Source organism: Anomaloglossus baeobatrachus, chromosome 7 (assembly GCF_048569485.1).
Source record: "Anomaloglossus baeobatrachus isolate aAnoBae1 chromosome 7, aAnoBae1.hap1, whole genome shotgun sequence".
Taxonomy (NCBI): domain Eukaryota; kingdom Metazoa; phylum Chordata; class Amphibia; order Anura; family Aromobatidae; genus Anomaloglossus; species Anomaloglossus baeobatrachus.
In genome coordinates, this window is record NC_134359.1 from 76,419,585 (window position 1) to 76,437,106 (window position 17,522).

Genomic DNA, 17,522 nt, shown 5'->3' on the forward strand with positions numbered 1-17,522 from the left:
TTGCTATGTAATCTGAAGACTGCATGCTATAGCGGTTAACCTATTCATCTTAGCGATGCCGCTCTTATCCAGGTCCATAGTATTGTTTACTTGAATGGTTGTTTTTGCTCCAGGAGACTATCATTGCCTGACAAGGTCAGATAGAGGTCAGCTAGTCCGGCACATCTCCTACTGTGATTAGCAGCTCATTGTCTATAGACATTGTAGTTAGAGAGCCTGGAGTGGGCAGGGGAAGTTTTCTCAGCTCTGCTGCATTGCTAAATCGAAAAAGTCTGATTATGTCAGAGCGGCTGCACCCAATAAACTAAGTGCTAGTTTGCTGGATTCAGAGTCTCTTTGCCTATATCCGGCTACTCTCAGATGAGGTCGTAAAAACCAACTGACAGATTCCCTTTAAGTGGTCTACATTGATGGAAAAGATGATAATTTACAAACTGTTTCCCACCTATGTCACTGTTCACTTTCGCATTGGAAGGGGAGAAGTGCTGAGGGCATTTCGTCAGCAGATGGGTGCATGATACCTGCCGACTGCCCGCAACCTGTCATCTGCTGACACCACGTCATTAGCGCCACTCATCTGCCGACATGAACGTGTCCTGTGCCGGACAGACCTTGAATTTATGGTCCAGGAAAAACTTATAACTGATCCCTACTATTTGGTACAAGCTGGTAGTAATCGGATTAGATAGCTGGTGCCTGGATCAGGGCATTATTTTAGGTTTTCCGTGTCCAGGCCGGTGTTTTCAGTAGCTTTTCGGAATTGTTCTGTGCAGATAATGATATTCCTTGGGGTGAAACCTATTACTATGACCAGTGTTTTTTCTGTGTATTCTGAATACCACATTTCTTACCAAGAACTAAATCCTGTGTCTGATTTCAGGGTGACCCTGGAGAAGACGGCAAGGCTGTAAGTCTCCTGTATTATTACTGCTGCGACCTTCCCTGATGTTCTGTGATGCCTCATGTAATGTTACATTATTACCAGCGTTGACTTCAGCTTTCCTCTATCGCATGCAGCGCTGTAATTCAGAGTAAATGAATTACTAACACGAATGTTACTTAAACGTAAAGCAACGAGATAGAGGCATAAAAAGAAGAGGAGGAGAGCCTTTGAATAACATGGAATTTCTAACCTTTGAGACTTTCTTAAGTTTACAGTTGTATAAGTCACAATAATTAACCATTAATCAACCATACATGTATATCTAGAGAGGATTTGTAAGATTAACATTAAATCTATTTCACCACTTACATACAACTGTAATCTGAGTATAAAGGTTAAGGGAGATCAGTCCCTACATTTCAGAGTATAAGCTGCATGCATTATTAATAAATCTCAGATAAGGATGTTGTTAACAAGATCTAGACCAAAAGGCCCTCAGTAAATCTCCAAAATACAGCGGTCTCTTTGCCCCCCCTGCGTGGTCTCTTTGCCCCCCCCTGCGTGGTCTCTTTGCCCCCCCCCTGCGTGGTCTCTTTGCCCCCCCCTGCGTGGTCTCTTTGCCCCCCCCTGCGTGGTCTCTTTGCCCCCCCCTGCGTGGTCTCTTTGCCCCCCCCTGCGTGGTCTCTTTGCCCCCCCTGCGTGGTCTCTTTGCCCTCCCCTGCGCGGTCTCTTTGCCCTCCCCTGCGCGGTCTCTTTGCCCTCCCCTGCGCGGTCTCTTTGCCCTCCCCCCCTGCGCGGTCTCTTTGCCCTCCCCCCCCGCGCGGTCTCTTTGCCCTCCCCCCCTGCGCGGTCTCTTTGCCCTCCCCCCCTGCGCGGTCTCTTTGCCCTCCCCCCCTGCGCGGTCTCTTTGCCCTCCCCCCTGCGCGGTCTCTTTGCCCTCCCCCCCTGCGCGGTCTCTTTGCCCTCCCCCCCTGCGCGGTCTCTTTGCCCCCCCCGCGCGGTCTCTTTGCCCCCCCCTGCGCGGTCTCTTTGCCCCCCCTGCGCGGTCTCTTTGCCCCCCCTGCGCGGTCTCTTTGCCCCCCCTGCGCGGTCTCTTTGCCCCCCCCTGCGCGGTCTCTTTGCCCCCCCCTGCGTGGTCTCTTTGCCCCCCCCTGCGTAGTCTCTTTGCCCCCCCCTGCGTGGTCTCTTTGCCCCCCCCTGCGCGGTCTCTTTGCCCTCCCCTGCGCGGTCTTTTTGCCCTCCCCCCCCTGCGTGGTCTCTTTGCCCCCCCCTGCGTGGTCTCTTTGCCCCCCCCTGCGTGGTCTCTTTGCCCCCCCCCTGCGTGGTCTCTTTGCCCCCCCTGCGTGGTCTCTTTGCCCTCCCCTGCGCGGTCTCTTTGCCCTCCCCTGCGCGGTCTCTTTGCCCTCCCCCCCTGCGCGGTCTCTTTGCCCTCCCCCCCCGCGCGGTCTCTTTGCCCTCCCCCCCCGCGCGGTCTCTTTGCCCTCCCCCCTGCGCGGTCTCTTTGCCCTCCCCCCCTGCGCGGTCTCTTTGCCCTCCCCCCTGCGCGGTCTCTTTGCCCTCCCCCCCTGCGCGGTCTCTTTGCCCTCCCCCCCTGCGCGGTCTCTTTGCCCCCCCCGCGCGGTCTCTTTGCCCCCCCCTGCGCGGTCTCTTTGCCCCCCCTGCGCGGTCTCTTTGCCCCCCCTGCGCGGTCTCTTTGCCCCCCCTGCGCGGTCTCTTTGCCCCCCCTGCGCGGTCTCTTTGCCCCCCCTGCGCGGTCTCTTTGCCCCCCCCTGCGTGGTCTCTTTGCCCCCCCCTGCGTGGTCTCTTTGCCCCCCCCTGCGTAGTCTCTTTGCCCCCCCCCTGCGTGGTCTCTTTGCCCCCCCCTGCGCGGTCTCTTTGCCCTCCCCTGCGCGGTCTTTTTGCCCTCCCCCCCCCTGCGTGGTCTCTTTGCCCTCCCCCCCTGCGCGGTCTCTTTGCCCTCCCCCCCTGCGCGGTCTCTTTGCCCTCCCCCCCTGCGCGGTCTCTTTGCCCCCCCCCTGCGCGGTCTCTTTGCCCCCCCTGCGCGGTCTCTTTGCCCCCCCTGCGCGGTCTCTTTGCCCCCCCTGCGCGGTCTCTTTGCCCCCCCCTGCGTGGTCTCTTTGCCCCCCCCTGCGTGGTCTCTTTGCCCCCCCCTGCGTAGTCTCTTTGCCCCCCCCTGCGTGGTCTCTTTGCCCCCCCCTGCGCGGTCTCTTTGCCCTCCCCTGCGCGGTCTTTTTGCCCTCCCCCCCCTGCGTGGTCTCTTTGCCCTCCCCCCCTGCGCGGTCTCTTTGCCCTCCCCCCCTGCGCGGTCTCTTTGCCCTCCCCCCCTGCGCGGTCTCTTTGCCCTCCCCCCCTGCGCGGTCTCTTTGCCCTCCCCCCCTGCGCGGTCTCTTTGCCCCCCCCCGCGCGGTCTCTTTGCCCCCCCCCCCGCGCGGTCTCTTTGCCCCCCCCCCCCGCGCGGTCTCTTTGCCCCCCCCCCGCGCGGTCTCTTTGCCCCCCCCCGCGCGGTCTCTTTGCCCCCCCCTGCGCGGTCTCTTTGCCCCCCCTGCGCGGTCTCTTTGCCCCCCCTGCGCGGTCTCTTTGCCCCCCCTGCGCGGTCTCTTTGCCCCCCCTGCGCGGTCTCTTTGCCCCCCCTGCGCGGTCTCTTTGCCCCCCCTGCGCGGTCTCTTTGCCCCCCCTGCGCGGTCTCTTTGCCCCCCCTGCGCGGTCTCTTTGCCCCCCCTGCGCGGTCTCTTTGCCCCCCCTGCGCGGTCTCTTTGCCCCCCCTGCGCGGTCTCTTTGCCCCCCCTGCGCGGTCTCTTTGCCCCCCCTGCGCGGTCTCTTCGCCCCCCCTGTGCGGTCTCTTCTCCCCCCCCCTGTGCGGTCTCTTCTCCCTCTACCCTGTACATTTGCTGCATGATTTCATTATAAATCAAATTAAAAAAAACCCTAATGAGAACCCGCTAAGATCCAAAATAAAGGGAATATTGACGGAATGTTAGTATTAAAAACTGAATTTTGTTAATAATATACAGGTTAAAATTACCATAGACAAAAGTACAAGTAAAATATATCTTTGTACCGTGTTAGCCAGTAGAGATAAAAAAAATTGTTTAAAAGAACTGAGAGTCCTCAGTGGTTGATACCTTTTAATGGCTAGCTGAAAAGATGGTAATAATTGCAGTAGTCTTGAAAGCTTGCAATTATTACCATCTTTTCAGCTAGCCATTAAAAGGTATCAACCACTGAGGACTCTCAGTTCTTTTAAACAATTTTTTTCATAGACAAAAGTGAAATATAAAATCAAATAAAGACAAGAAAATTCCCTGGTGTTCAGCAGCGGTATTACAGAACAATAAAGTGTTTAGTTCTATGACCAAATTTCCAATAAGTAAATGTATTGAGATATTGGTAAAAATAGGCAAAAGGTGCTCCCATAAAGTGGAAAATGCAAGATATCTTTTAGTATATCTGATAGAATGAAGTATTTGAGGAGATCCTATACCTTAGGAAATGGTCACAGGTCCTGTATACCGCAATACCCCGACGCGCATTTCAAATGATGTCTTCCTCAGGGGGCTGCCCCCTGTGCAGCCTCTTCTCCCCCTGCGCGGCCTCTTCTCCCCCTGCGCGGCCTCTTCTCCCCCTGCGCGGCCTCTTCTCCCCTTGCGCCTCTCCATTTTTTTTTTTTTTATTTTACCACTGGAGTGGTGCCACTCATGTAAGATCCATACACTTAGTTTCTTACTTACCAGCCACTGTCTTCATATTTTATCAGTGCCGCACCAGTCGGTCTCTAGCTGCTCGTGACCAGTTGGATTGCTTCAGTGTTTCTGGGCAATCTGAAAGTCAAAACTCAATGAAAGTCTATGATAGCCAGAACAAGGCTCTCATAGACTTACATTGACAGCTTACCTCTGACTTTGGTCAGGGAGATGTTTTGGTAACAAGATGGCAGATTGGGACCAGAGCGGGATTGGCAAAAGCTGAAGAAGGCGGATGATAAATATACCGTAACACTTGGGTCAAGGAACTTACATAAGTGGCACCACTCCAGTGCTGACAATGCTGGAGTGGTGCTTTAAATTGATTAATATTGTAATCTTATATCAAGAACTTCTCTAAAAAATATCTGTATGTTTGTTGCAATAGGGTGAAGTTGGACCTCAGGGATTTCCGGGAACACCAGGAGATTCTGGACAGAAGGGAGATAAGGTAATTCCCCTACAGTTACGTGTACATTCTCTCATACTGTTGTACATCCATAGGTCATCTATCCTCAGGAAGGGTGATAACATATTAATGGTGGGGTCTGTCCTCTGGGATGTGCACTGACCGGCATTTTTATCCAAGTAGAATGGAGCCGCAGTGTGTGACCACCACTCCATTGACTTCTCTGGGGCAGCCGAATGCTGCTGTCGGCTTTTTCCAGCAGCGCCGAAGATGATGAATGGAGCATCAGACCTGAGATTATAAATTTACTAGAATTAGATAAAATAGGTTTTTCTTTTTCGCTCCTAATTGGGAGACCCAGACAGTGGGTGTATAGCTACTGCCTCTGGAGGCCGCACAAAGAACTACACTTAAAAGTGTAAGGCCCCTCCCCTTCTGGCTATACACCCTCCCGTAGGAGTACAGATTCCTCAGTTTTAGCTTTGTGCGCAAGGAGGTCAGACACGCACGCATAGCTCCATTGTTTTTAGTCAGCAGCAGCTGCTGACTATGTCGGATGGAAGAAAAGAGGGCCCATACAGGGCTCCCAGCATGCTCCCTTCTCACCCCACTGTATGTCGGAGGTGTTTGTAAGGTTGAGGTACCCATTGCGGGTACGGCGGCAGGAGCCCACATGCTGATTCCTTCCCCATCCCTTTTTACAGGGCTCTGGGTGAAGTGGGATTTACTGGTCTCCAGGCACTGAGACCGTGCTCCATCTACAGCCCCTGGAGAAGATGCTGGATGGAGCGGAGTACATCAGGGACATGGCCCTGCTTCCTCAAGGTACTCTGTGTCCCCGTGCATTTGGCGCTCACACCGCAGCATGCTGGGTGTTGTAGTGCGCCGGGGGACATCAGCGCTACGGCGCTTGTGCCATGGCCTCATTCAGCTTCGCTGAAGCAGGCACACTTCTGGGAATCGGTCGCGCCGGCCGCTGGGACTGCGGCGCGGCTGGCACTTGTGGTGCGCCGGGGACTTCAGCGCGGCCCGCGCTTTTACGGCGGCCGCGCTGATAACTCGAGTCCCCGGCTTTTGCGGCCTGCTTCCGTTCGTTCCCGCCCCCGGACCTGCCAGTCAGGAGAGGGGCGGGACGCTGGCCACGTCTGCGAATCGGTCACGCCGGCCGCTGGGACTGCGGCGCGGCTGGCACTTGTGGTGCGCCGGGGACTTCAGCGCGGCCCGCGCTTTTACGGCGGCCGCGCTGATAACTCGAGTCCCCGGCTTTTGCGGCCTGCTTCCGTTCGTTCCCGCCCCCAGACCTGCCAGTCAGGAGAGGGGCGGGACGCTGGCCAGTGCATCAGCGCCGAGGGCTGGAGTCGTTTTTACATACTCCAGCCCTCACAATCGGCACAGAGGGGACACTGTTTCCCGCACTTTTGTTTGGGAACTCCCACGGACCGCCCCTCTCCACAGACGCCGGCAGCCATTCCTGCTGACACGCTGAGCTGCAGAGGGGAGCCGGGGAGACCCAGACAAGGAATTCTGCAGCCTCTTACCCGCTATTCAGCGGGCGGTAAGCAGCCCTCAGGGCTCACCCCCTCTTGTGCCAGTAGTATTCTTAGTATTTTGTTTCTACAAATACTTGGTATTACATAGCGCTGGTCGCCCTTTGGCTATAGACTCTCTCACATTGCAGAGAGCCAGCAGCATGTCGTCCGTAAAACGCAAGGGTGCCAAGGCACAGACATTATATGCTTCCTGCACCGCATGTGGGACTTTTCTACCGGCAGGCTCCACGGACCCCCATTGTGTGCAGTGCTCGGCCCCTGCGGCGCTTGCACAGTCGGGACCTCTGCTGGACGTGACCCAGGGTGTACCACCTGTGAATGCTGTCCAGGTGACAGGAACTGAGTTTGCAGCTTTTGCTGACAGAATGTCTCTCACTATGTCACAAATTCTTGACACATTGCGAGCTAGGCCTGTACTTCAGGCCACGGACACTGTGCAATCATTGCCCCCTGGTCCCCCTCAGCTCCAAGCTCCGGGACGGGCATATACACCTCAGGGTGAAGACTCTGACTCGGACGATGGCCCCGGGCAGCCTAAGTGGGCTCGCTATGACGGGCCTTCACATTCATCTCAATGGTCAGGATCCCAGCGAGATGACTCTATGGGTGATGAGGCGGACGTAACTGATCAGGATTCTGATCCTGGGACCGCTCTCAATCTAGATACACCAGATGGTGACGCCATAGTTAATGATCTTATATTTAACATCAATAAGATGTTAAATATTTCCCCACCAGCTCCTCTTGTGGAGGAGTCAGCTTCGCAGCACGAGAGAATCCATTTCAGATACCCTAAGCGTACTTTAAGCACTTTTCTGGACCACGCTGACTTTAGAGACGCAATCCAGAAACCCCACGCTTATCCTGAAAGGCGTTTTCCTAAACGGCTTAAAGATACACGCTATCCTTTTCCCCCTGAGGTGGTCAAGGGTTGGACCCAGTGTCCAAAAGTGGATCCTCCAATTTCCAGGCTTGCAGCTAGATCCTTGGTTGCAGTTGAAGATGGAGCGGCACTTAAAGATGCCACTGACAGGCAGATGGAGCTCTGGCTGAAATCCATCTATGAAGCGATTGGAGCGTCATTAGCGCCTTCTTTTGCAGCCGTATGGGCACTCCAAGCTATCTCAGCCGGGCTTGCGCGAGTTGACTCCGTCACACGTGCATTTGCCCCGCAGGTAGCACCATTGACCTCGCAAATGGCGGCATTCGCGTCGTACGCGATTAATGCTGTTCTTGACGCTACAAGCCGCACGGCAGTGGCGTCAGCCAACTCCGTTGTTTTGCGTAGGGCCCTGTGGTTGAAACATTGGAAAGCAGATTCTCATTCCAAGAAGTGCTTAACCAATTTGCCTTTTTCTCGTGACCGATTGTTTGGAGAGCGTTTGGATGAAATCATCAAACACTCCAAGGGTAAGGACTCATCCTTACCGCAACACAGACAAAACAGACCCCAACAGAGGAAGGGTCAGTCTGGTTATCGGTCCTTTCGAGGACCGGGCAGGTCCCAATTCGCCTCGTCAAAAAAGACTCAAAAAGACCAGAGACGCTCAGATTCTTGGAGGTCTCAGTCACGCCCAAAAAGGACAGCCGGAGGAACCGTTGCCAAGACGGCGTCCTCCTGACTTGCGGTCTCCGATTCCCACACCCGCGGTCGGTGGGAGGCTTTCCCACTTTGGCGACATCTGGCTGTCACACGTCAAAGACCGTTGGGTGAGGGATATTCTGTCTCACGGGTACAGGATAGAGTTCAGTTCTCGTCCGCCAACTCGTTTCTTCAGAACTTCTCCACCACCAGACCGAGCCGATGCTCTGTTGCAGGCGGTGGCCGCTCTAAAGGCGGAAGGAGTGGTGACCTCCGTCCCTCTTCAGGAACAAGGTCACGGTTTTTACTCCAATCTGTTTGTGGTCCCAAAAAAGGACGGATCGTATCGGCCCGTCCTGGATCTAAAGTTGCTCAACAGAGATGCGCTCTTTGTCCTAGTCGCTGGTCAGCATAAGGGATCGCAAGCTTCCAAATCCACCCTGGCGCGGTGGATCAAGGAACCAATTCTTCACACATACCGTTCTGCTGGGCTTCCGATTCCATCTGGACTGAAGGCCCATTCTACCAGAGCCGTGGGTGCGTCCTGGGCATTGCGGCATCAGGCTACGGCTCAGCAAGTGTGCCAGGCGGCTACCTGGTCGAGTCTGCACACGTTTACCAAACACTATCAAGTGCATACCTACGCTTCGGCAGATGCCAGCCTAGGTAGACAGGTCCTTCAGGCGGCGGTGGCCCACCTGTAGGAAGAGGCTGTCTGACAGCCCGTTCATGTGGTATCTTTTTACCCACCCAGGGACTGCTTTTGGACGTCCCACTGTCTGGGTCTCCCAATTAGGAGCGAAAAAGAAGAAGGGAATTTTGTTTACTTACCGTAAATTCCTTTTCTTCTAGCTCCAATTGGGAGACCCAGCACCCGCCCTATTTGTTCTTAGGGTTTCGTTTTTCGGGTGCACATGTTGTTCATGTTGTTTCTTAAGTTCTCCGATCTTGTTATCGGATTGAATTTGTTTTTGAAACTGTTATTGGCTTTCCTCCTTCTTGCTTTGGTACTAAAACTGAGGAATCTGTACTCCTACGGGAGGGTGTATAGCCAGAAGGGGAGGGGCCTTACACTTTTAAGTGTAGTTCTTTGTGCGGCCTCCAGAGGCAGTAGCTATACACCCACTGTCTGGGTCTCCCAATTGGAGCTAGAAGAAAAGGAATTTACGGTAAGTAAACAAAATTCCCTTCATTTAATAAAAAAAAATATTATATATTATCTTTTTTTTTTAGGGTGATTCAGGAGTTGGTGCTAGAGGTCCTCCAGGACCACCAGGACCTCCAGGTCCACCTGGCCTCGCTTCTAAAATGGATAAACTGGTAGGTTGTTTTTTTTTTGTCTTTTATATAGTATTAAAAGGTTATTGGAATTTTGGATGCTAAATCAGGAATGATAGGTGGATGGGGAAAAAGCTTATATGTACTGCATATGACGCATTGTAGTTTTTTTGCAACATTGAGGTGGTGTATTTTTTTTAATATTCTGTATTTTTGTAATATACCTTATTAATCATATGCACGCAAATTTATGGATCACTTGATGCTCAGTCTCCTCTTCCGGCACCGTGTCGATCACACGCCACACCGCGTGCGCCTCCTCCATTGTACTTGTTGTTATAAGTGACATCTCCTATATGAGCAGTCTATAGCACGGTGTACAGCACATGATTAGACATGTCACTGGAAGAGAAGACCCAGCGTCATGTGGCCTAAAGCAAGAACGGTGGATCTGGCAGGATATGATTAATAAAGTGCTCAAAAAGCAAATATTATCACTACAAATAAAAAAAAAAAAACAAAGTCAAAGAAATAAAAGGAAAAGTAACTTATAATAAAGTATAGCAATTAAAATGTGTTCAAATAGATCAAAATATCAAAAGCAAAGATATCTGTTTTGGGTCCAAACAACTCAAAAATACTTTGCGAAAGAAGAATCCAGCGGACTCCTAATTAGGAGTCCAGTGTATTCATGAGAGGAGAACTCCCACCCCATCCCCCCGCCCTTCTCGTTTGCATGTATACGTAGTAGCCAATAATCACTGGCAGAAGAGGAGTGGCCCCGTAACCCTGAACTTGATGTACAGTACAAACCAAAAGTTTGGACACACCTCATTCAGAGAGTTTTCTTTATTTTCATGACTCTGAAAATTGTAGATTCACACTGAAGGCATCAAAACTACGAATTAACACACGTAGAATGAAATACTTAACAAAAAAGTGTGAAACAACTGAAAATATGTCTTATATTCTAGGTTCTTCAAAGTAGCCACCTTTTGCTTTGATTACTGCTTTGCACACTCTTGGCATTCTCTTGATGAGCTTCAAGAGGTAGTCACCGGAAATGGTCTTCCAACAGTCTTGAAGGAGTTCCCAGAGATGCTTAGCACTTGTTGGCCCTTTTGCCTTCGCTCTGCGGTCCAGCTCACCCCAAACCATCTCGATTGGGTTCCGGTCTGGTGACTGTGGAGGCCAGGTCATCTGGCGTAGCACCCCATCACACTCCTTCTTAGTCAAATAGCGCTTACACAGCCTGGAGGTGTGTTTGGGGTCATTGTCCTGTTGAAAAACTAAACTAAACGCAAACCGGATGGAATAGCATGCTGCTGCAAGATGCTGTGGTAGCCATGCTGGTTCTGTATGCCTTCAATTTTGAATAAATCCCCAACAGTTTCACCAGCAAAGTACCCCCACACCATCACACCTCCTCCTCCATACTTCATGGTGGAAACCAGGCACGTAGGGTCCATCCGTTCACCTTTTCTGCGTTGCACAAAGACACGGTGGTTGGATCCAAAGATCTCAAATTTGGACTCATCAGACCAAAGCACAGATTTCTACTGGTCTAATGTCCACTCCTTGTATTCTTTAGCCCAAACAAGTCTCTTCTGTTTTGTTGCCTGTCCTTAGCAGTGGTTTCCTAGCAGCTATTTTACCATGAAGGCCTGCTGCACAAAGTCTCCTCTTCACAGTTGTTCTAGAGATGTGTCTGCTGCTAGAACTCTGTGTGGCATTGACCTGGTCTCTAATCTGAGCTGCTGTTAACCTGCGATTTCTGAGGCTGGTGACTCGGATAAACTTATCCTCCGCAGCAGAGGTGACTCTTGGTCTTCCTTTCCTGGGGCGGTCCTCATGTGAGCCAGTTACTTTGTAGCGTTTGATGTTTTTTGCCACTGCACTTGGGGACACTGTCAAAGTTTTCCCAATTTTTTGGACTGACTGACCTTCATTTCTTAAAGTAATGATGGCCACTCGTTTTTCTTTACTTAGCTGCTTTTTTCTTGCCATAATACAAATTCTAATAGTCTATTCAGTAGGACTATCAGCTGTGTATCCACCAGACTTCTGGACAACACAACTGATGGTCCCAACCCCATTTATAAGGCAGGAAATCCCACTTATTAAACCTGACAGGGCACACCTGTGAAGTGAAAACCATTTCCGGTGACTACCTCTTGAAGCTCATCAAGAGAATGCCAAGAGTGTGCAAAGCAGTAATCAAATCAAAAGGTGGGTACTTTGAAGAACCTAGAATATAAGACATATTTTAAGTTGTTTCACACTTTGTTGTTAAGTACCGTATTTCGTTCCACATGTGTTAATTCATAGTTTTGATTCTTTCAATGTGAAACTACAATTTTCAGAGCCATCAAAATAAAGAAAACTCTTTGAATGAGAAGGTGTGTCCAAACTATTGGTCTGTACTGTATAAATTGATAGATTTTATTGACTATATGTTACAATAGCCATTTCGGCTCACTTCATCGTGGATCTGTGTTGCAACTGTGCTGTTCGGAAACAGGACTGCGCAATATGAAGATAGACTTGTGTTAAACTGTCTGTAGGGTCCTTTTATGCCACACACTTATTGTGGATGACCAGTCCTAGAAATACTAGTTTTCCGATAATCTTTCATCTTGCAGCCTAAATCGGGTGCTCATCCCCAGGTGACATGATGTTTTGTGCTGCACAAAAGATCATCATTTTCGGCAGCTCATAGACTTGTGTAAACAGGGCCTGTGCTGCCGGGAGCAAAAGCAGTCTATATGCACTGAAGATTCTATTACACATCACTCAATGTGCATTTCAAGCAGGGTCCCCTATGTAAATGAGTTATCAAACAACCATCAATCAACAAAGATATAGCTGATCAATAGTGCTGCAAGTCGGCTAATGTAAACAGGATCCTCGACTTCCCCCCATTACCTTGTTCAACTGAAAAAGCATGATATTTCAATGAGAGAATGTGAGATAAACAGGGGATAGTGCTGCTTATTTGGTGGAGTTATAAAATTGCTTCGACCCCACTTGTCTAGTCATTCGGACCGCCCCCATAAACATTAAATCATTCTAACCAGTGCCGGACAACCCCCATAAACATTATACCATTCTGACTAGGGCCAGACCGTCCTCCTAAACATTATCGGTAATGCACCTAGGACGCAGTAATCCTATAACTGCGTATACATTAAATAGAAGTAAACTCGGGACTACAGATCAGGAGAAGGACTTGGGTATTCTCATTACAAATAAGCTGAGCAGCAGCACTCAATGTCAAGCAGCAGCTGCTAAAGCAAACAAGATTTTAGGGTGTATAAAAAGAGAGATTAGATCCCGTGATCCCAACGTATTGTTACCCCTCTATAAATCACTTGTAAGGCCACATCTGGAATATGGGATCCAGTTTTGGGCTCCACATTTTAAAAAGGACATTCAGAAGTTAGAGTCAGTTCAAAGGCGGCAACGAGACTACTACAAGGAATGGAAGGCCTCCCATATGATGACAGGTTGAAAAAGTTAGATATGTTTAGCTTAGAAAAAAAGACGTCTCAGAGGAGATCTCATTTATATGTATAAGTACATCTGTGGTCAATATAAAGGACTGGCACATGACTTATTCCTTCCAAAGACAATACTAAGGACCAGGGGGCACTCACTGTGAGTGGAAGAAAAGCGATTCCGACAGCTAAATAGGAAAGGGCTCTTTACAGTTAGAGCAGTCAGACTGTGGAATACCCTACCACAAGAGGTAGTAATGGCAGATACTATAACAGCTTTTAAAAAAGGGCTGGATGATTTCCTCACTACACACAACATTGTTGGTTAGAAATGACTTAGTGACCAAATGTAGAACTGGTGGAGGAAGGTTGAACTAAATGGACCTAGGTCTTTTTTTTTCAACCTAAGTAACTATTGTAATGTTGCGCCCTGCAACGTGGGGGTTTCACTCGCTTGCAGTGGTGTGAGGTAGCTTCAGCAATACACGTACACAGTCTCTTCATAGAAATTCCGGCAGTTTATTTAAAAACACTCAGCATAAACTGCCCTCAAACATAAATAATAAGTCCATAATGGAAGTTTAGCAACTTCCCCACTCTCTGGCTCCTGCCAGCATACCGCTCTAGCCAACCTTCCAGCACCCAGGGCCCTCTGCAGACCCCTGTCTGTCTCTCCTCCTGGAGAGATTCGGCTCTACAGCCCTGGCCTGGCTTGGCTGCACTCACCTCAGACTCAATATCAGAGCCTTGTGATCAGCCTCCATGCATGCTGAAACACCCAGAGCTCTCGGCTCTGCTCTCACTTGTTTCCAGCACACACACTGGACGTCTGGAGCCAGTCTCTCTCTAGACTGCCCTAGACACACTTTACCCAGGTTCAGAGACAGGATTGCTTTTAACCCCTGGAGCCACACCCACAGGTCGTAAGGAGTGTGTAATCAGCATCACACACCCTTCCATGGCTCTGCATGTAATGCAATCCTGTGGAACCACAGATCCCAGCCAGCTTCACATTGCAGAGCACCCACGCTTCTGCAAAACATACCGGCCCTTTGTAATACAGCCGGTTGATACCTCACATACCCTCCCCCTCTGTTCAAACCCGTAGGGGAGAACACTTGCCAATGACCTGGGGCCGCGAGACAGGGCATCCCCGCTGCCATGCCCCACCAGTTGAGAGGGCCGTCCAAGAGCAGTAGTCCCTGAGGCATCGTCCGACACTGTCACCAAACCCTGTCTGGTCAACCTAGGGTTAAAGGACGTCCCATTTCCAGACCGTTCTCTCCCTGACCCCCTCCTAGGGTCACCGTAGTAGAGAGACATGTCCCCAGTCAAACCTACAGTCTTGTCCGAACCTAGGCTTTCTCGAGTACCCCCAAGGCTACTGTCGGGAACTCTAAGCTCATAGCAGCCACTATCTACAGTACATCGTAGGTTACCACTCTGTCGGCGATTCCTTTTATCGCGCGTCTGAACTACTGGACCGACACGCCATCTTCCACTTCTTTCCCCTGAACAACGGGTGGAAGACGGCTGCTGTCCCCCACACAGTTGGCGAAGCTGCTCCTTAATTTTCAGGTTTTCTTGCCACAACCGCTCCATGTCACGTACATGGTGTACCCGATATTCAATAAGGCTTCGAATGTTTCCAAGACTCTCTACAGTCCCGACACAGACGAACGGAACCATACCAGCTTCCCTGGGTATCTGGCTCTCATTAGCAGCAGGGATTCTTAATCTCACCAATCCTGATTTATTCACCATGTCTTGCATGACTCGTCCGGTTTTTCCAATGACTCTCTCCACCAGAGCCCGGGGTACTTGGACAATATCTTCCGCCAGACTCTGCGCTTTCCTTTTATACTCTAGCTGTCTAGTGGCTTCTTCCTTTTGCAGTTGGACCTGCCACTTCATACGAACACATCTGAAGTGCATGTCCTTTAGAATAGCCACCCGCTGCCCAGTAATTTCACTGGTGGACAATATCACTAACTGTTCAGCCCCTGGGGTACAGTAGACCTCACACGCTTCCACAGCTCTCTTAAATTCGTCATGCATGCACTCGGTGGCACACGCTTCTCTTAAGTCCTCAGGTATATCCACCATGCACTTGACTACAGAAGTCTCATTCATCCCTGCCACATGCTTGTCCAGTTTAGCTTCCAGAGTCAGCTCTCTTTGGGCCTCCCCTGCTTCAACATGTTTGGTCAGGATTGACACTCGCTGCTCCATCTGCTCCAAGGCTCCCTGGGACTTGGACTGGTACTCTGCCAAGCGACTTCGGAGCTCAGCCACTTCTTTCTCCAGCTCCCTTACTCGACTCTCAGTAGCCTGCCTAAGAAGTATCTCTTGTTGCAGATGGTCTTTGCTCATCCTCTTGAATGAGTCTTCACTTGCGGACCTCTCTGGTCTACGACACACTATTTCTGAGGCTTCTTCCATCTCAGCTTCAGAACGTTTGGGTTTCTTACTCTTCTTACCCACGACCTTCTCTATATCCTCCATCGTGGTTTTACCAAGCAGGTCAGGCAGGCTCCCAGTCCTGGATGAGACCTCTGGTCCAGACTTCACCTCCTCAGTGGCTCTCTTCACTTCAGCGCCAGCTGTTTCTTGGTTCTTCACTGCATTATCTTCCACTTCCTCTGGGGTCTCTGCAGTGTCACCCTCAGCCTGGGTGTCACACCCTTCAACATGGCACTCTGTTCCTTTTAGAGATTTGGGGCGAAATTCACTGTCATCCACCCCAGCACTTGGTAGTTCACCAGTCTGCTCACCACGACTGTTGGGGATTATTCCTTCCCCCACACTCTCTAGGATTCCATTTCCTATACCACTCTCGCCTGACAGACTATCAACTTCACACTTTGAAATCATAGGGACCACCACCATTACGTCCTTGGTTGGCTCCTTCTCTGCACTTGCAGCCCGCTGATTTCTGTCGTCACAATGTGTCAGTTCAATCTCCGATTCCTCAGTCTTTTGTAGGATATCACCGTCTGACTCCACCGTAGCAGGTGTTATTAGCACCATGTCTTCATTAACCAGGCATGTCACTTTCTCTGCACCCTCAGACGGCCTACACTGTGCCCCCTCTCGGCGCTTATTACGTCTTCGGCGTCGGGAGGAAGTTTTGCCCTTCTCGCCCATCTGTACCACACTGTACTCGTTTGTCACCTTACTAGAGTCAGTGTCTTTACTGGAGTCATCATCACTCCCCCTGGCATCCTGGACTATCATGTCCCCACTTAACCAGATATCTGCCTCCCTTTCTGGAGCTACCCCGTTTTTAATGGTCACACTATCGGTTATTCCCTTAGTCCTTATGTCACTAAGTTGAGTCCGTCCATCATTTTCTTTGGTCACCCCTAACTTAGGACAGTCAATTTTAGGAGGTGCTATCTCCTCCTTACCACTCATAACTCCCCAACAAGGACCCCTTTTCACCTCCCAATGTGGTGGGGTTTCCTTTGGGCTGTTCCGGCTCTTACACAAGCAACCGGATACGTCCCCCTGCTTCCACAAGTGCACAAATAATTTAGAGTCCCAACCTATAATAATTGGGTGCAGTAAATCTGAGACTACACAAACATCATGAGAACCACTGTCCCTGGCTGTCTTAATGACCACGCTGGATACCGGGTATTCTGTCTCATTATTGTGGGTGCAGCCGGCGTGGATCTTCCTTCCTGGAATCAAGTGGACATCAGAGGTGGCCCTCACCAGGGTCACCAAGCTCCTTGAGTCTACGATTCCTGTTACAGATTCCCCATCCACTTCCACGGAACACAAACGTGGCTTCTCGTCGGATGGGTGGTCTATACTGCAAACCGGACACTTGTAGCATGAACACTGTTTTCCCTGGCTAAAGTCCATCTGCGCCACTTCACCCTTGGATTTGGGATGCTCCGCACCATTTTGGGGGACCACCGCTTTCTGGGACTCCACCCCCTTATGGGCAACCACCCCTTTATGGAACTCCACCCCCTTATGGGCAACCACCCCTTTATGGGACTCCACCCCCTTATGGGCTACTATTCCCTTCTGGGACTCCACCCCTGTCACAAACCACCGGGGGGGTCACTCAGAAATCCCCCGCGCTGGCTACCAGTACGTCACAATCGGGGGGTAACAAGTGGGGGTCACCCCTCCTTTATACCTCCCGACCGACAGACAGAGCACGTGACGCGCTCTCTAGCGCCCCTCTTATAGTCAGGCCAATTATGGAATTGCCCGACCATAAGCAAGGAGGCCGCTATACTACTTATGCCGATTATTGAAGGGTCCCCGGTGAGAGTAAGGTATATATTCCCCCGACCTCCGCGGGCGGAATATATAAAATCTCCCCGAATCTCACTGGCCTCCCCACAATAATCCTTGGCACAATTCGCTGCCACCAACCGATTTACGGTAACTATTAGCCGAACACACAGACGTGGGATTCAAGATCGAGATAACAGAACAGCCCAAGATTAATTATATAATTTAATCAGCCTAAAGCACACTAGAACTACAATATATACAATAGGGAATCTACAGAATATACAGTTATGTCAGAGTACAGTTACAATCAAAGCATGGGTTAC

The 17,522-nt window shown here is 50.7% G+C and overlaps 1 protein-coding gene across 3 annotated transcripts in view; it reads left to right on the forward strand.

Annotated features, from left to right (window-relative positions):
• Window positions 1-17,522, forward strand: part of COL18A1 (collagen type XVIII alpha 1 chain) — a 297,911-nt gene that overhangs the window by 220,012 nt on the left and 60,377 nt on the right. For all 3 annotated transcript variants that reach the window (XM_075317426.1, XM_075317424.1, XM_075317425.1), the window contains 3 exons: window positions 881-907; window positions 5,012-5,074; window positions 9,398-9,484. In XM_075317426.1, the coding sequence (XP_075173541.1) occupies window positions 881-907; window positions 5,012-5,074; window positions 9,398-9,484 (177 nt within the window). The remainder of the gene's footprint in view (window positions 1-880; window positions 908-5,011; window positions 5,075-9,397; window positions 9,485-17,522) is intronic.